Raw genomic sequence first — 20,387 nt, forward strand, 5'->3', positions numbered from 1 at the left:
TGAGCATGGTTGGAAGGAGTGATGGACAAAGACAGTGACACCAAGTATAGAAAGAGACAAAGTACAGGGTCCATATATAAATATATAAAGGTAGACATAGAAGTATATATATATATATATATATATATATATATATATATATATATATATATATATATATATATATATATATATATAATCCCCATTACATCAAAACAAAATTGGTAAGCACTGTGAGGCTGCAATATGACTCCCCACTGTGCCCACCTCGTCAGTAATGGGAATGCTCAGTGGTTCCTCCCCACATACCAGCACAAAGTTTCCCAGAATGTCCCCACATGGATAGGGGCATTTTGAGCAGGACAACATCCACAGACATGAAAGTTATGAGCAGCAGCGACCAGACACAGTAAGAGAGAGAGAGAGAGAGAGATTAGGAGAGGGGAGATCTGTGGGGAGCTCCCTTCCTCCTGTTGCTCAAGGATAGGACAATCTGAGGGAAGAAGCCGGCACCGCTCTTCTTCTTCTTCGGCGCCCCGCCGTTGCTGGAGGCGGAGCCGCCACGGTGCTGCGTCACGTCTTCCGGGGCGATCAGGTCATCATCGTCTTCGAGGAGATCGGAGCCGTCCATCCGCAGATTCTCGAAGTGAGGGAAGGCGAAGTCGGACTCGCTGAACCTGAATAATATGCTCGATAGATCATCTCCTCGCAGCAGCACATGGTCCACCTACATGCGCTCCCATGACAACAGCAACTGAAGCATGCATCATCAATGGAGCTTACTTCTGAGGGAGACAGGGGAAGAGTACGTACCTTGCACGAGAGAGAGCAGAAGTGGAAGGGCTCTTGGAGGATCCTGTCGCAGGTCAAGCAAATGTTGCCGGAGCCCTTGAAAGGCCTGGATTGAGGCCTTGGCTTCAGGAACACCACTTTGGCACTGTTGATAGTGTATGGCTGTCACAAGAGCCATGGAACAAAGGAAACAATTTCTCAGACCAAATCCATCTTACATGCACTCAATTAACCTCAAGGCTGTGTACGTACCTGGACATAGGAACAGTCTATGAGCCTCTCAAGATCATCCAATCGAACCACATCATTGTACACATAACGTCTCACCTAAACCTCACAAAAGATCAGATAATTAGGTACGCAAATATGAATTACTGGGTACTTATGTGACAGACCACAAGCTAAGTGGTCAACGATGCCACTGTGTTAAAAGTATTACAGGGGAAAAGCCACTCTGTCCTTTGGAGGCAAAATAGTAAACTCGTCCTCCCGAGGTGGGGAAAGAGATGATTGGTGGAAGTCGGAAGGTTTCTTCTGCTTGAAGGAAGATTAATGGCGTACACAAATCTATCTGTTCTTGGAAATTTACAGAAGCTACTGAATTAAGAAGGAGAAAGACAAAATATTTAGACGTTTGAGTAAAAAGATTAATTTTATGGTACGTTTTCATGGTCACCAAGAGGAGAGCAACCAACATAATGTCATCACAGAAGGTAAAGAAAGGATTGAAATTATGTTAATTCTCTTTATATTTTAAGGACACTGTAGCTATCAGGAATGGAGAATTGGGAAACTATAGAGCGATGAGACCAAGTAATAAGAGCAATCCTCGTGTGGAAGTGTAGAATCTAGAGTGGAAGAGCAATTTCCTTTAACAAGGTGTAAAAAATCTACAAAAGATTTTGCTGTCCACATGAAGCCAACCACAGTGAGAAGCTACAACAAGCCTACGGTATTTCTCTTGAAGCTGTTGTAGATACAGAAAGATATAAGATGTGAATGTATAAAGGACAACAAGTACTAGTATGTCTAGTCCCAAAGAGAGAGAGAGAAAACCAAGATGGTAATAATTCTTTGACCTTGATTCTGAACAAGACAGGGATGAAAGTATTATTAGTTTTGGAGAAAAAAAAATGAGAGCTTGAAGCTCAAGCAGAAAAGATATATAGCAAAATTAGTGGTATAAGACCAACAATTCAGCGAGGTTACAGTGCTCGGTAAAAGGGAAGGAGTAAAACAGAAGTACAATTTGAGGAAAAATGAAGGAAACCACCACCATGGGACTAACACAGCTGCCACAATCTTTAGAGAATTATTGGCAATATTCTTAGTGTAATCACTCAAAAAGTTTATGATCATAAAATTAAGGACATATGTAAGATGAAAGGGTCAAGTCATCAGAACAAGCGTTAGAAAGAGAGAAATGATCTGCTATGCCACTGGCTAGTGATACTGAAACTGGAAGTTGCCCAGTTGGCAGAGGGGAGGAGGAGGAGGAGGATTTGAGAGCTCATTAGGGGAAGGCATGAGCAAGAATTAAGCTTGGTGGTGGAGGAGGAGGAGGAAAGACGGGAGTGAGCAGACCTGGAGGAGTGGGTGGGAGGGGTGGGCGGCTGCGCAGTGGGGGCAGATACTGGTGCAGCAGTCGAGGCAGAAGATGTTCTTCTCGTTCTTCTTCCGGCTCTCATGGGCCCCGCACCCCACGAAGAAGCTCTCCTCCACCAAGCCCCCCAGCCACCCCGGCATCGCTGCTGCTGGTGCTGCCACCCCATTCCCCCCTTCATATGCCCCTCTCCCCATCCTCTCTCTCTGTATGCCTTTGAAGCCAACTCACACACTGTCTCTCTCTGTTTCTCACTCTCTGTCTTCGGCTCCCTCACTTCTATCTCTTTTTATGAAATTGTATATAGGAACAGTGATCCAGTGGTTTTCTTCTTGAGCTTAAACTGTGGAGGAGAAAGTGAAGCTGGGTGGGATTAACGAACCTCCTGCGCCTATTTATAGGTGGCTGGCAGGAACAGCACCAGAGAGAGAGAGAGAGAGAGCCGAGTGACTGAGTGATCAAGGAAGGTGAGAGAAAATAATGGGTCCTCTTCCTACCAAAGAAGAAGGGCAAAGAAAAAACGTAGCAATTGATGGGGAATGGGTTGGAGAACAAATGGAATTATGGGTTTTTTGGGGCATTTTTTGTTCTTTTTTCCCCTTCAACTTTGGCAGTGGGTGGTGGTGCTTATGGCGGGAAGACAAGAACCCACCCTACTATTTCTTTGTACTTTTCCTGTGCTGTCCTGCCTGGTATTTCCCCTCCCTCCCTCAAGAAAAATGGCCGAGGCGTTACAGGAAAAGCAAGAGAAAAGAGATCTTTTGTTTCCTTTTCCTGTTTTGCCTTCTCCTTTTATCTGATCTCTCTCTCCCCTTCTCTTTCTTCCTGCGTCTGGTTTCTCCTGCTTTAGTTTTGGAGATAAGGTTTCTGCTCCTCAAAACCATATCATCCTGCCATGAAGCTTGGTATTGAGTTGAAGCTTGATGAACTCATACGCCTGAATGCTAGCACAAAAATCTAAGAGATGAAAGCTCATCAAGTTCCAAACGAAGGTAATGTACCGCCCTGACAAAACCTGGAAAAGATGGAAGCTCTAACGAATAATTTGGGCCCATTTGCATGTGATGAGGCTTCCGTGTGGTCATAGTTGATTAGCAATCAACTGATCCGAAAGCATCAAACATGGCCATTGCTTCCTTGATGGAGACACCAACTCACCAATGTGGTCTTCGTTGCTTGTTAAGATTAAAAATGAGAACTCTCATTGCAGTAAATTCTTTCCTAATCAAAGCTTTTTACTATTTTGATCCAATGAAGTCCAAGAAGAGACACATTGACTTCATTAGAATGTAACTCAATCAACCTTAGTAAAGGTGTAGTGTGGAATGTTAGATTTGATGGACATCCAAAAATATGAACAGAAGAGATTCACAGAGCCACGAGGCCGTGGCCAGTGAAGAGAGAGAGAGAGAGAATTGGACTGCAACTTTAAACAGGGGCTCATAAGAAAGGTTTAAGGAGGTGATTAGCCACCAAGCTTCTCATTTGAGCTGGAGGTTATGCAATTAGAAGAACCATCACAGCTTCATATTCTTCAAAGGACAGTCACCAGTGTCCTTCGATGTGAAGTCCAGCAAACATGGGGCCATTTGCACACCATCAGGTTGGGCCAAATCATCATGCTGGCCCCACCTCATGGGGATGACATGGCAGGATCCATATCGCTACACCAGTGGGGTTGATGGAGCCAACCCCCGGGTAACAATGATTGCAGCACTCTGAGCTTCACCATTGGCCTCCAGGGTTCCAAGGACGAGCAATTCATACACCACCAAGTTCTTCTGCTCAGTTGTTCCACATGGTGAGCTTGATCTTGATCTGGCAATCATCCTTGTAACATAAATGGAGATACCAGTGATGCTGGACCAGGAAAGCTGGGGACTAGAAATGAGATACGGCTGCCTCATCCATCAAACTCAACAGATGACATGATCACTGTGCTTCCACCTGTGACTTAGGAAGAAAGAACGATCTGCATAGACTTGGAAATATATCCACCAGTCTTCATCATCATCATCTTGTTCTTTCCTAAGAACTTTATCTTGTGGTAAATCGTGAAACCAGCTCGCTGTGGTCGGTACATGCATGTGAAACCGTACGGATGAGCGACGCTTGTGCTGAGAGAAAGGTATGGGCGAGCATTTGGGGGTGGACCTACAAATCTTTCTCCTGCGACCAGTTGATTCGAGAAGACACCACAACCCACCGTAGCTTAGTATGTGCTCACCCTGTAGCTTGATTCAATATGGTGCACATACAAGCTACCGAGCGACGCTTCTCTTTAGCAGCATGATGATGTATGTAAAGTTTAAATTTCAGACTCTTCTACTGCAAGCAAGTCTGAGTGTTTCTCTCCCTGTGTTAATTACGTAATCATGTTTAATCTGCAAAACAATTCATCTGTACAGTAAAACAATCACCAGAAGAAGGAAGGAGTCAGAGAATGCTTTGGATGATGTGTACTAAGCTTTAATTTCACATCACATCCATCACCATAACTAGAAGTTTCAACCTTCTGCTTCTATTGTCCCAAATGGAGCAAAGGGGCTCACAGTGGGGGAGTGGGTGTTTACCACTCCCATGTGGTTGTGGTGCAAGGAAGGAAGGGGGTGGTCGAACTGTGGTTGGCCCTTTGCATGTGACACCAACACCAAAAGGCCGGTGGCAACATCCTAAGGATGTGACATCTGGTTGACTCCACCCCATCCAATCAGTGCTCTCACGCATCACAGATTTTTGGTCGAGTGCCACTTTGTTGGTTGACTAGGATTGGATCCTCTATGCTAGATTCAAGTTGGAACTTCTTAATATGGTCGTCAGGTGTCGCTCGTGAGATGCCTTCTGGTCCTGCGGCAGCCTCTTCCTGCTTTACCTCCTGCACATGAACAGCAGATGAATGACTGAGTGAGCGAGTTCTGTTCTGAGAGGATCGAAGATAAGAACTGCAAGCTGTGAGAGATACTCTCAGCAAACTCAGATTCTCTCAGCAGAATCTGCATCTGTGAGAGATACAAATTGCTGCTAGGAAATAGTAGAAGAGCTGTTTCCACGGAGCAAATTGTATCTGTTGTAGTACATTGCAGGAATATCTCACGTTCCAAGGAAGGAAGACCTACTGATTGCATAAGAACATCACATCCCATGAACTCTGGTTTGAGAGTGTTGAAGTACTGAGAAGGAAGCAAAAGCAATGCTTACAGCTAAAATGGTTGCCAGGGGGCCCCTGACTGTGCTGCAGCCATGTTCTTCTTGGCTTATAAGGGGCTCACTGGATTCAGAGACACAGCTGCTGCTGCCACATGAGACCACAAGGGAGTCACATGTTCTTCCACCCTCCCCACTAGCTTGAGCTGAGGACATCCCACCCAATTTGATTGAGACCCTTTTGAATTGACACCAACTCATCCCCTTCCCATGTGTTATCAAAGAAGATGACTATCTAAGAACTGTTTGCAGACTGTTCTCCACCGCTCAGAGATGATGCTCTCTTGGTGATGCCTCTCTCGTGGGAGACATGAATTGAGTTAAAAAATTGCTGGAAGATAAACACTTTGATTTGTTGTTTCATGTAATCTTTTCTCAAATAATAAGGATACAGTACTATTAGTATCAAATCAAATAAAAAAAGAATAAAGATAAAAAAATATTAAACTTATCAAAAAAAATACTTAACGACTCTTGGACTTTAGTCCTATTAACTTAAATATTTGAGGTTTAAATTTTTTATACAGATTAATGCCACCTATTTATTGATATGAAATATAAGAGTTCCTAATATCTAGAACTCTATTTAATCTTTTTTAAAAGATAACATCAATTTGAAATATATCAAAATATATTTTAAAATTTTAAATTAAGAATTCATTATCCTTCCAACTCTATCTAATCTTATTTAAAAAGTAAAATATTAGTTTATGATCTTACAAAATATATTTTAATATTTTAATACTTTTCTTTAAAGTATACTTTTGAAGATAAGTCTCAACTTGCTTTGCAAAGTCATGCCCATGATTGCCACCAAGCATTGTGATAGTATAGGATCGTTGAATCTCGGATTTTGATGATGAACTAATTGATAAGTGTTTATGATTTGATTTGCATTTTGAGTGACGTAGGATGCTTCGATCTAGATTAGATAATTAAAGTAAGAAGAATTATATTGGGCCGGAGGAAAATATGTCAGGAGATTAGACGTTGGATCGAAGGTGTTAGGATCAAGAGCACTAAGGGGGGGGTGAATTAGTACAGCGGAGAAAACCTTCTACGATAAAAATCGCGTTCGTTCGATAAAAGTGATTTCGGTAAGAAAGCCGATTTGTAAATCACTTTAACTTTTGATTAAGCGAGATGCAGCAAAGATATAAGTGCAGTTTGCAGTTATGGTTCAAATCAGATAGTAGGCGCAAACTGAAATATGATATCGTACGAAAAAACTGATTTACGTCTAAATGCTGATTCGTAAATCACTTGATTAAGCGAGATGCAGTTAAAGCAAGGATATAAAGGCAGTTTGCAGTTATGATAGAAATCAAAACGTAAACGCAAACTGAAATATGATGATCGTACGATAAAACTGATTTACGTCTAAACGCCGATTCGGAAAGTGCAAAGCTTGAAACCCGATCGTATATGCGTAGAAAACAGTAAGCTTTTGAGGAGATTTGCAGTAAGGATAAGATGCTCAAAGTAAATGCAAACCGAGATTTAGAGTGGTTCAGTCAATCTTGACCTACTCCACTTTTGGCTTCCTCCACCGACGAGGTCACCGACGTCAACTAGAGGCCTTCCTTCAATAGGCGAAGGCCAACCACCCTTTTACAGTTTCACTCCTTTTGACGGGCTTAGGAGACAACCCTTACAGAATTTTCTCTCCTCTCTTTAAAGATCAGAACTTGGAAGAAAATAGGGAGAAGAACTTTTGGCCTTTACAACAATTTTGAGCTCTAAGAATCACAGAATAAGATCAGGATTTCGGTGTGTTTTGAGTGCCCTTTCAGTGCTGAATGGGTGGGGTATTTATAGGCCCCAACCAAGTTTGAATTTGGAGCTCAAAACTGTCAATTCCCGAAATTCCGGGATCTGGCGGTTGCACCGCCTGGCAGAGCTCGAAGACTGAGCCTCTGGGCGGTGCCACCTCTGTCAGGGGCGGTTGCACCTCCTGCCAGAGCTCAAAGACCGAGCTCAGACGGTGCCACCGCTTGACTGAGGCGGTTGCACCGCTCAGCCAGAGCTCGGAGACCGAGCCCAGGCGGTGCCACCTCTTGGCTGGGGCGGTTGCACCGCCCACTCAGAGACTGAGCCCAGGCGGTGCCACCGCCTGGCATGGGCGGTTCAACCACCTGGCTTGGGCGGTTCAACCGCCTGGCAGAAATCAAGGTCCGAATGGGTTGATCCATTTGGCCCAATTTGGGTTTTTCAGGGGCCCAATTGCCCCAAGATTAAGTTAATGGGATGACCTTCCATTTCCAACTTAATCATTGTGCTAACTACGATATTTCCTAAGACATTTACTGCAACTTGCTCCGATGCGTCCATCGCTTCTTCCGGCGAGCTTCCGACGAACTTCCGTCGATCATCCGATGAACCCTCGGTGATGCTCCTACGGACTTCCGGCAAACTCCTGGACTTGCGACGATCAACTTGGCGAGTTCCGACGAGCTTCTTTGGCAAGTTCATGGACTTCTCGGATTTGTTCCCGTAGAACCTCCGACGATTGTCCGAACTTCCGTCGAACTCTCGAACTCCCAACGTGATCATTGTCTTAACTCCGGCGCAACTCCTGCTGCATATCTTATTTTCATCGTAGTTAATCCTGCACACTTATCTCAACATATAGATTAGATAACAAATGACAATTGACTTCATCATCAAAATCCGAGATTCAACAGAAGGATCGGTCGACGTATCGACAGAAGGCTTCGAGCCGTGGATTCGGGCATCAGGCCAAGAAGAACGGATATTGCGCTAAGGATATCGGAGTTGCGGAGTCAACTGATCGATTGGACAATAGGCCACAAGAGAGGACGATGCACCGAAAAATCGGACGAAGCGTTAATGGACTAATGACATGCCGGACAACATGATTCAAGCTTCGCAATAATTGTCTAGATCGAAGTGTGTTTTTACATGTGCAGGATTAACTACGATAGCAAGGCATAAAACAAAATGAAGTCTCAGAGTTAAGAACGCGATTTCGTTAGGAGTTCGAGAGTTCGTCGGAAGTCCAGACGTTCGTCGAAAGTTCTATAGGAACCAGCCGAGAAGTCTCAGAGCTTGCCAGAGAAGCTCATCGGAACTTGCTAAGAAGGTCGTTGTGAAGTCCAGGAGCTTACCAGGAGTCTGTTGGAACATTGCCGAGAGATTGTCGGAAGTTCACTGGAAGATCGCCGGAAGCTCGTACGAAGAAACTAGAATTACGGACTTGTTTAGCTTAGGAAATGTCTTAGAATTCGTAGTTAGCATGTAATTGGGATTGGATTTGGTCCAACAAAATTAGGAGCCAGTTGGGCCCATGTAAGAACTATGTTGGGCTCAATGAAAGGCCCAAATAGTGACCCAAGTGTTGGGAAATCTTGGGGGCGACATCACATGCGCAGTGGAAGAACAAGAAAACAAAATCCCCGATTCCCAAAAAGATGTTCGTCGTCGTGCGAAGATTGGTGCGCAAAATCCGCTAAACTCAAAACTGCGTATAAAGTAGATTGTGTTACCTAGGGAGATCGTATATCCCTGTTTCCTTATAGATCCTTAGGAGAAGGTAAAGGAGGTCAAGCGTCCTCCTGTCTAGCGGTGATCCACACAGCAGGGTTGCGACGACGCTCCTCAAAACTCCAGGCCTACTCTGAGGTGGAGAGGGAGAGGAGAATAGAAAAGCAAGCAAAGACTCTAGCCTATGAGGCTCTGAATCCCTCCTATTTATAGAGGTCCCCTATCAAACCCTAATGGGTCCTCCCCTAGTGGGTATTGGATCTGCATCCAATAAGACAAGGGCTCCGTCGGATATCTCATGTCAGAACCTTTACTCATCGTAATACCTACCATATGTGTGTGACCCTCTAGGCCCAATATCGAGCTGGCCGTGAGTCATACCTGTCAGAACTCCTTCTAACTCAGTGAATTATTCTATGTAATAATTCACTTGACTCATCGACTACGAAAGTACTAGGCCACTACGCCGTAGTCCCCAGATGATACAGGGGAATCCAATCCATTGGACTTGTCTGTCCTCAGTTACCGTGTACCTATAGTCCCTCATCCATCTAATATCCCAGAGACCGTATATCGAGCATGGTACTGTCAGACCCATACGGTTTCTACTCGAGTCTCGCTCTAATCAGATTCTCCCGGAGAACTCTTTCTCTCTCAACCCGAATGACCCTAGCCAGGGATTTGTTTGAGCAAGAACACATGAGATATTCCTCTCATGACGCCGAGACTGGATGATCCTCTATCGACACTCAATAGCCCTCGTAAGGTCGACTACCACTCCCAATGACTAGTTGTACTAGATCTGGGACAGTCAAACCTATAAGTCTGGTATCAAAGAGTGGAGCACTCATACAGGACATCCTTGGTGTCTCAAGTCTAAGGACCAGATACACCACTAGGACTACAGAATCGCTGTCTGACAATAAGGCATCATTAACCATCCAGCATTCCGTAAGCGAATCAATCAATGAACTCATTCTCCAATGAGCACCTGTACTGTATCCCTAGTGTCCCTACACAAGCAGCTATGAGACTGATTGCATCCATCATATGGACGGGTATACAGCACACCAGTCTATCTGGTTATCACAATGTCCCTCTCGAGTAACCTATGACCGGGATTATTTAGAATATGTGTTTAAAGGTGAATCGATCTCATTATCGTGATCTCATCACGATCCGATTCCCATTACACAAATCCAAGGACATCACAATATATATATGCACATATGCAATAGTTATAAAGTGATATACGCCAAAATATAATAAGCAAAAAGATTCTGTATCAAGTCACACGTGCCATCACTCACGTGATTGGCTTGTCGGGCACCTATGACTAGCAATCTCCCACTTGACCTAAAGCCAATCACCTATGTGTCTGATCCCCATCAGACCCCTGTGACGCTCAAAGACAAAATGAGACAACGGCTTTGTCAGTGGATCTGCAATGTTATCTTCGGATGGAACTTTTTCCACTGCTACATCTCCTCGGGTTACGATCTCTCTGATAAGCTGGAACCTCCTCAGAACACTTCTAATGAGACCCGGGTTCCCTTATTCGAGTAATCGCCCCATAGTTGTCGCAATATAAGGAAGTCGACTTCTCGCTATCCGGAATGACTCTCAAATCTGTGATGAACATCTTCAACCAGACTCCCTCCTTTGCTACATCTAATGCAGCAATGTACTCCGCCTCTGTGGTCGAGTCAGCAGTGATATCTTGCTTGGAACTCTTTCAGCACACTGCTCCTCCATTTAAGGTATACACATACCCTAAATTCGACTTGCTATCATCGACATCAGACTGAAAACTTGAGTCAGTATAGCCTTCAACCTTAAGACTATTACCTCCATATACTAGTAAAAGATCCTTAGTCCTTCTCAAGTACTTAAGGATACACTTTACTGCTTTCCAGTGCTCAAGCCTGGATCCGCCTGATACCTGCTCGTGACACTCAGAGCATGCACTATATCAGGCCTAGTACATAGCATGGCATACATGATAGACCCTATTGCTGAGGCATAAGGTATCATATCCATGTTCGCCCTTTCTTAGAATTTTTCATGCCAAACCTTTTGACAATGGTTTCTATGTACCTGGACTGGGACAAGCCAAGCATCCTCTTGGATCTATCTCTATAGATTCTAATCCCCAAGATATAGGATGCTTCCCCTAAGTCCTTTATGGAGAAGTGTCTAGATAACCAAGTCTTTACTATGGATAGCATTCCTACGTCATTCCCAATGATGAGGATGTTATCCATATATAACACCAAAAAGGTGATAGCACTCCCACTTACCTTCCTGTACACATAAGGCTCATCTTCGTTCTTAACGAAGTCATAAGATCTAATTGCCTCATCAAATCTTATGTTCCAACTTTGGGAAGCTTGCTTTAGTCCATAAATGGATCTAAGCAACCTACACACCTTATCTGGGCAGTTCTTGGACACGAATCCCTCAGGTTGCATCATATACACCTCCTCCTCGAGGTTCCCATTGAGGAATGCAGTTTTCACATCCATCTGCCAGATCTCATAATCATAGTGTGCTGCAATAGCCAATAGAATTCTGATGGATTTTAGCATTGCTACGAGTGAGAAGGTTTCGTCGTAGTCAACATCTTGCCTTTGACGATACCCCTTAGCCACTAGCCTTGCTTTATAGGTCTCTACCTTTCCATCTACTCCAATCTTTTTCTTAAAGATCCACTTGCAACCGATGGGTACAATACCTTCGGGCGCATCAACTAGGTTACAAACCTTATTGGAGTACATAGAATCCATCTCAGAATTCATGGCTTCTTGCCACTTCCCAGAGTCTATACTCATAATAGCCTCCTCGTAGGTCTGAGGATCAATATCCTCAACATCCTCTCCTCTAATATGTCCCACATATCTCTCAGGAGGATGGGATACTCTATCAGACCTGTGTAAAGTTGAAAATTGTGTATTAGGTACCTGAACAGACTCGGGCTGTAGAGTGGTGCTTAAGCTTGGTTCTCCAACCTCGCTCAACTCTATCATTCTCCCACTGTCTCCGCCAAGAATGTGTTCCTTCTCAAGGAACACTACTCTCTTAGCTACAAAGACCTTTTGGTCCTTGAGATGATAGAAATAATACCCACAAGTTTCCTTGGGGTGTCTCACAAATTTGCATCGCTCTGTCCTTGATTCTAACTTATCGGGGTTGTGTCTTTTAATGTGGGCAGGGCAGCCCCAAATCTTAACAACCTTAAGATCAGGCTTCTTCCCTTTCCATATCTCATATGGTGTAGACACTACCGACTTAGTTGGAACTCTGTTCAGAAGGTAAGCTGCGGTCTCTAGGGCATATCCCTAGAATAAGATGGGTAGGTCAGCGAAACTTATCATGGACCGTACCATATCTAATAACGTACGATTTCTCCTTTCAGAGACACCATTGAGCTGAGGTGTATAAGGAGGTGTCCATTGGGATAATATCCCATGGTCCTTGAGGAACTGAGTAAACTCTGTACTTAAGTACTCACCTCCTCGATCTGATCGAAGAGTTTTGATACTCTTTCCAGTCTGGTTCTCCACCTCATTCTTATACTCTCTGAATTTCTCAAAGGCCTCGGACTTGTACTTCATTAAGTACACATATCCATACCTTGAGAAATCATCAGTAAATGTAATGAAGTAGGAGTAACCTCCAATGACATGAGTTGACATGGGTCCACATACATCACTATGTATGAGTTCCAACAACTCAGTGGCTCTCTCTCCAGTTCCACTAAATGGAGAGTTGGTCAATTTTCCACGAATGCAAGGCTCACAAGTTGCATATGACACGTAGTCGAATGGATCTAGATATCCATCATTTAGTAACTTTTGAATCCTTCTTTCATGGATGTGACCTAGCCTACAATGCCATAGGTATGCACTGTTCACCTCATCTCGTTTCCTCTTAGACACATTTACATTCATGATATGTGGAGTAGTGTCTAACATAAATAAACCATTATGCAATGTTCCTTTCGTGATGATCTTATCATCTAATAATATCGAACAACCATTATTCTCAAAAACAAATTTATATCCACTAACTGTTAAACATGAAATGGAGATAATGTTTTTGATAATAGAAGGAACAAAATAACATGCATCTAATGCAATAAAAGCTCCACTAGGCAGATGTAGGGCGACCTCGCCAACAGCTACTACAGCAACTTTTACTCCATTACCCATCTTGAGGTCCATCTCGCCTCTCTCTAGTCTCCTAGGCCTTGCCAGAACCTGCAACGAATTGCATATATGATAAGCACTACCGGTATCCAATACCCATGTGTTATCATAAGAGTCTGACAAATGGAGACTGATCATGAATGTACCTGAAGCTTCATCAAGCTTTTGTTTCGCCCTTTCTGCAAGGTACTCTTTGCGGTTCCTCTTCTAGTGCCCATCTTTACCACAGTGGAAGCATTGGCCTTTGTCCTTTACTGGGTCTTTCTTAGCAACCTTTGCTTTACCTGGTCTGCCCTTGCCCTTTCCCTTCTTAAGGGACCTTTCTGCTTTCCTTTTCTTTCTGGTCTCACAAGTGTAGAGAACTGACTTCTCTTTCTTAATAGTACTCTCTGCCTCCCTCAACATATTGAGGAGCTCTGGGAGAGTCGCCTCAAGCTTGTTCATATTAAAATTCATTATGAACTGTGAAAAGGAATCTGGTAGGGACTGAAGCACAATGTCCACACACAAGTTATCCTCTAGGACCATTCCTAGACTTGTGAGTTTCTCTATCCACTCAATCATCTTTAGGACATGGTTCTGAACCGGTGTCCCCTCAGTCATCCTAGCGCGGAAAAGGCTCTTGGATATCTCATATCGTTGAGTCCTTCCCTGTTCCTCAAACAATTTACGGACATGTAGGAGAATGGATCTGACATCCATCTTTTCATGTTGTCTCTGTAACTCAGGAGTCATAGAGCCCAACATATAGCACTGAGCAAGAGTGGAGTCATCAATGTACTTCACGTAGCGAGCGATCTCATCCTCGTTTGCCCCTTCTTCGGGCATAGGTATCACTGTATTAAGGACGTACACGATTTTCTCCGCTGTGAGAATAATTCTCAAGTTATGGAGCCAATCCGTATAATTTGGACTAGTGAGGCGGTTGACATCAAGTATGCCACGTAAGAGATTTGAAAGCGACATTTTCTGAAAATAAAGATGCAGCAGAAATGAATAACATGCAGATTTTGCAAGAAATAAACTATCATGATATGGACTTCTATCTTAATCTACTCCCACTATTTTACTAACGAGTCACGCGACACCCTCAGCACGTGAAACGGAAGTCTCTGGCAGACTTCCAGTGGGGATCAGGATCCAATCAGCCTCTTAGTGTAACCTCGAGGGACTCGACCAATCACACTAAGCCTAAAAGGTAGGCAACTCTTGCCGATCACAACTCCTTGTGATTCCCGTCCTATTCGGCCTCCGAATCACCATGGTCTCGAGGGACTCGACCAACCATGATGCTCGGTTAAGTCAACACCTTCGTTACAAGATGAGTCTGATTTGATGATATACCCTCGAGGGACTCGACCAAGCATACCATGCCCTTAGGTCACCGGTGACATCTCTATGTCGTAAGCAAGATAGCGAATCGCGATATAGGTGAGTCTCGAGGGACTCGACCAACTCAACCTACACCGGGAATCGGTTCCTACTCATCACGATCGTCCGTCTCGTGGGTCCCGCTATCGCATCCACGCTCCCGCTGCGCCTCCTCATGTGATTACAACTTAATCATAGGCACGCAGGCCTGACAATAAATGAGAAATATAATGGAGGCTCACAGACCTCAATAATAATAATCACAAGTACACACATCACACGGTCCATGATCATCCATCCACATATCATACATCACATGTATAAATAATCATCATCATGTAGGAATACTAGATAATAATAAAAATAATAATCAACTAAACCTTTTAATTAATTAATATTTTCTGAAATCAAGGACATGTAGGGAATGGCTGAATTTATAGGGGTATTTTTGTAATTTGGAAAAAGACAAACTAGAATTTCTCAAATTTCGAGGGGCAAAACTATCTTTTTCCCAGAAAACCCTAATGCCCTACTACCCTTTGCTACTGCCGCCGCTGCTGCCACCCTGCTAGCGGCGGGGCGAGGGCGCTGCCCTCGCCTGCAAGCGGCACGCCCGCTGGCGGCGCTACTGCTGCGGGTGGGCGCCCCCTTCGAGTGCCGCTGCCTCCGTAGGCGATGTTGTCCCGCCGGGCGGCCGCCCTTGTGGGGAGGGTTTCGCCCGCGGGAGCAGCGGCGGCAGGCGCCGCTGCCCTGCGGCGCCTCTGCCCGTGGGCTGCCAGCCCCGCCGGCAGCAAGCCTGCTGCAAGCAGGCTGCCGGTCGGTTGCTGCAGACGCAGCCCCTGTGCTGCCCGCCTTCGGTTGCGCTTCACGCACGCAGATCGAGGGCAACAACTGTTGCTGCCCTTTTTCGCTTTTGCGTCAATGATTTTGACGTCAATATTCTTCCTAAACACAACACACGCAGTTCAAAACCAATCATTCGCACGAACAACCTGGCTCTGATACCACTGTTGGGAAATCTTGGGGGCGACATCACATGCGCAGCGGAAGAACAAGAAAACAAAATCTCCGATTCCCAAAAAGATGTTCGTCGTCGTGCAAAGATTGGTGCGCAAATTCCGCGAAACTCAAAACTGCGTATAAAGTAGATTGTGTTACCTAGGGAGATCGTATATCCCTGTTTCCTTACAGATCCTTAGGAGAGGGTGAAGGAGGTCAAGCGTCCTCCTCTCTAGCGGTGATCCATACAGCAGGGTTGCGACGACGCTCTTCAAAACTCCAGGCCTGCTCTGAGCTGGAGAGGGAGAGGAGAATAGAAAAGCAAGCAAAGACTCTAACCTATGAGGCTCTGAATCCCTCCTATTTATAGAGGTCCCCTGTCAAACCCTAATGGGTCCTCCCCTAGTGGGTATTGGATCTGCATCCAATAAGACAAGGGCTCCGTCGGATATCTCATATCAGAACCTCTACTCATCGCAATACCTACCATATGTGTGTGACCCTCTAGGCCCAATATCGAGCTGGCCGTGAGTCATACCTGTCAGAACTCCTTCTAACTCAGTGAATTATTATCTCTGTAGTAATTCACTTGACTCATCGACTACGGAAGTACTAGGCTACTACGCCGTAGTCCCCAGACGATACAGGGGAATCCAATCCATTGGACCTGTCTGTCCTCAGTTACCGTGTACCTATAGTCCCTCATCCATCTAATATCCCAGAGACCGTATATCGAGCATGGTGCTGTCAGACCCATACGGTTTCTACTGGAGTCTCGCTCTAATCGGATTCTCCCGGAGAACTCTTTCTCTCTCAACCCGAATGACCCTGGCCAGGGATTTGTCTGAGCAAGAACACATGGGATATTCCTCTCATGACGCCGAGAGTGGATGATCCTCTATCGACACTAAATAGCCCTCGTAAGGTCGACTACCACTCCCAATGACCAACTGTACTAGATCTGGGACAACCAAACCTATAAGTCTGGTATCAAAGAGTGGAGCACTCATACAGGACATCCTTGGTGTCTCAAGTCTAAGGACCAGATACACCACTAGGACTACGGAATCGCTGTCTGATAATAAGGCATCATTAACCATCCAGCATTCCGTAAGCGGATCAATCAGTGAACTCATTCTCCAATGAGCACCTGTACTGTATCCCTAGTGTCCCTACACAAGCGGCTATGAGACCAACTGCATCCATCATATGGACGGGTATACAGCACACCAGTCTATCCGGTTATCACGATGTCCCTCTCGAGTAACCTATGAACGGGATTATTTAGGATATGTGTTTAAAGGTGAATCGATCTCATTATCGTGATCTCATCACGATCCGATTCCCATTGCACAAATCAAAGGACATCACAATATATATATGCACATATGCAATAGTTATAAAGTGATATACGCTAAAATATAATAAGCAAAAAGATTCTGTATCAAGTCACACGTGCCATCACTCACGTGATTGGCTTGCCGGGCACCTATGACTAGCACCAAGAAGTGGCATCGTCATGACACAATCTTCGAGACTGTGTCAGTCGATGGTACCGTTGGTCTAGGCGGTGGTATCACCCAAACACAGCCTCCGAGAGGCTATAGGTGGTACCACCCAGCACAACCTCACAAGTGGTGGTACCGCCCAGTGTAGTATCAATATCAGATTGACACTGGTGGTGGTACCGCCCAGTGTAGTATCAATATCAGATTGACACTGGTGGTGGTACCGCCCAGCATAGGCAGTGGTACCGCCCGAACCCAGGAAACCCGGGATGAGATATTTTTATGCTCCAAGTTTAAATCAACTTAAGGCCAGAGAGTTTAAAAGTGAAGAAATGTTGTTGCAATCACTTGAGAAATCCCCTCCTCTAGTCTATCTATAATTATGTTTAGGAGGAGTGTATGTGCTTGTAAAGGTTATCTCCTAAACTTGTGAAAAGGAGAAAAAGGGTGTAAAAGGTGGTTGATCTTTGCCTATTGAAGGAAGACCGATAGTGAATACCAATGGCCTTGACGGAAGAGGAATCGACAAAGTGGATGTAGGTCACGACGATCGAACCATTCTAAAATCTGGTTTGCATTTCGTCTTGAGCAATTTACTTTACTACAAACCATTTTACTTGCTTACTACCTTCAATATATTTACGAACATGCTTTCAAGTTAAGCATTTTCGAGTTCGGCTTTTATCGTACGAAAAGTTATCGGAACCGACGTATTTTACCGCTACACTAATTCACCCCTCTCTCTTAGTGCCGACTCTTTTCCTAACAGGGATCACCTGTAGAAATATGACCTTAATCAAAGTATTTTGCAAGGTATATGTGAATGTTACAATCCAAATTCTTTTTTTATACTGCCCAAAAATCTACCTGAATCAAGTTGCTTCATCTGGAAACTTTAAGGACCATCGGGAGTACCTCTTGACCTAGAGCTAGATCCAAACTTAATAGATGCAAGACCACTGAAATCTCTAATTAGACTTCGTGCAAAAGACACAACACCCGTATGATGGTCAAATTCAAGAATAAACTTATGCAAATTAGAAATAGCACCAAATTTCTCGTGAAAACCAGTTAGCCTTGACACAAGATCTTGAGTTTCATTTTTATGAAGAGTATTCATTTCTTCATTCATAACATCCTCTCACACTTTAACACCTTTGGCTTTATCAAGTAGGCTCAAAATTATCAATTGGTTCAGAAAAGAAATAGCAACATATACTTATATTGTCTGTCTCCATCTCTGTAACATTCTGATTTGATATTTGTTCTTTTTGATATTCTTGTTGAATCTCATATTTTGATGATGAAACCAATTGATAGTATTTATGATTTGATTTACATTTTGAGTGACATAGGAAGATTCGATCAGGGTGAGATAATTAAGGTAGGAAGAATCATGTTGGGCCGGAATGGAACATGTCAGAAGATTGGACGTCGAGCCGAAGGATCGGTCGACGTATCAGCAGAAAGCTTTGGGCCATGGGTTCGGGCATCGGGCCAAGAAGAGCAAAAATTACGCTAAGAAAATTGGAGTTGTGGAGGTCAACTGGTCGTTTAGGCAATAGGCCGCAAGAGAGGACGATGTTGCCGAAGAATCAGACGAAGCATCGATGAACCAATGACATGCTGGAGAACATTTGATTTAAGCCTTATAATAATTGTCTCGATCGAAGTAGGCTTTAAGTGTGCAGGATTAACTACGATAGCGATCAAGGCATAAAGCAAAATGAAGTCCCGGAGTCAAGAACGAGATTTCGTTGGGAGTTCGAGAGTTTGTCGAAAGTCCGAACGTTTGTCAGAAGTTCTATCGGAATTGACTGAGAAGTCCAGGAGCTTACTAGAGAAGCTCATTGGAACTTGCCAAGAAGAACGTCATGAAGTCTAGGAGCTTGCCGGGAGTCCGTTGGAATATTGCCAAGAGATCGTCGGAAGTTCACCGAAAGCTCGTCGGAAGAAACCTAGACTTACCAGACTTATTTAGTTTAGTATATGCCTTAAAATTCATAGTTAACACATAATTAGGTTGGAATTGGGCCAACTCAATTAGGGACCAATTGGGCCCAAGTTTGGGCTATGTTGGGCCAAGTGGAAAGCCCAAACAATAACCCAATAGATGGAACCGTCATGGCATAGTCTCGGAGACTATGTTAGGGGGTGGTACTGTCATATCCCCTGAATTTATTATAGATCAATAATACATTCCTTTCAGGATCCAATCATATATTTGAGGATACTGAGAAAACACACAAGTTATTTATATCTATAATTCCCCAATTCATAAAACCTATGTAGTTTAAATTCATATACCACATCACTCTATAAATCATAAAATCTGAAACCAACTCACCAAGACAATAACTGCCTCATAAATCCACAAGTATGAGATTCTACATTATCACAAAAATCGATATTTACCATATATTCATATCAATACATAAATTAATTTAACACTCCAAAATCCTAAAGTGAGATGTCCTTTAAACTTTTACAAAACTCATAAGTTCATATTTACCATCAACATTCCATTAGATACCAAGTGTACTTATACAACAAAAACATATCATTCACTAAAGGTTTGCCCAAAGTCTTCTAGCTTTCCATTGTCGTAGCTCAATTTAAACATTCTAGCGAACGACAAGCTATCATGAAAAATTTAAATAACAATGGGGTGAGGACATAGAGCTCAACATGCGACTAACATATCAATGATGAAAAAGGACATATTCAAAGCAAATAAGGTACCAAATACAAGGCAAGGATGCAAGAGTTTATAGATAGCCACTCAACAAATACAGAATTATAATGTCATTTCACTTGAAGTATGTTTTGTTTATAACAAGGGAGTAAAGACTAATTGAAGTAAATCATTGACGTAATGAAACATTTTGGAACATATCAATGGCAAATGAAATGCTTCGAAACATGTCAATAGCATATGAAGCATTTCGTAGTATATCAATGGCATAGGAAGCATTTCAGAGTATATCAATGAAATATGAAATGTTACGGAGCATATCAATGGCATATGAAGTATTTCAGAGCATATCAAGGACATATGAAATGTTTCAAAGTATATCAATAATAAATGAAACATTTCGGAATATATCAATGATGGAGGAAATGCTTTGGATCATATCAATGGCATATGAAGTATTTTAGAGTATATCAATGGCATAGGAAGCATTTTGGAGCATATTAATGGCATATGAAATCTTACGG

General features: G+C 43.5%; 1 protein-coding gene across 1 annotated transcript; it reads right to left on the reverse strand.

Annotated features, from left to right (window-relative positions):
* Positions 1-263: 263 nt before the first annotated feature.
* Positions 264-2,715, reverse strand: LOC135609048 (protein RGF1 INDUCIBLE TRANSCRIPTION FACTOR 1-like). Its single transcript, XM_065102135.1, has 4 exons — positions 2,356-2,715; positions 1,024-1,098; positions 793-933; positions 264-706 (listed from the first exon to the last, which is right to left on the reverse strand). The coding sequence occupies exons 1-4, from the start codon at positions 2,569-2,571 to the stop codon at positions 413-415; spliced, it is 726 nt and encodes a 241-aa protein (XP_064958207.1). The 5' UTR covers positions 2,572-2,715; the 3' UTR covers positions 264-412.
* Between the last annotated feature and the right edge of the window lie 17,672 nt (positions 2,716-20,387).

This window comes from Musa acuminata, chromosome BXJ2-4 (assembly GCF_036884655.1).
Source record: "Musa acuminata AAA Group cultivar baxijiao chromosome BXJ2-4, Cavendish_Baxijiao_AAA, whole genome shotgun sequence".
Taxonomy (NCBI): Eukaryota; Viridiplantae; Streptophyta; class Magnoliopsida; order Zingiberales; family Musaceae; genus Musa; species Musa acuminata.

Excerpts from the sequence above, each read along its gene's own strand:
- LOC135609048 (XM_065102135.1), bottom strand. The coding sequence starts at position 2,571 with ATGGGGAGAGGGGCATATGAAGGGGGGAATGGGGTGGCAGCACCAGCA. Across the intron at positions 1,099-2,355 it reads CCTCCCACCCACTCCTCCAG|GTGAGACGTTATGTGTACAA; the intron begins GTCTGCTCACTC and ends TGTGAGGTTTAG. Across the intron at positions 934-1,023 it reads TAGACTGTTCCTATGTCCAG|CCATACACTATCAACAGTGC; the intron begins GTACGTACACAG and ends CTCTTGTGACAG.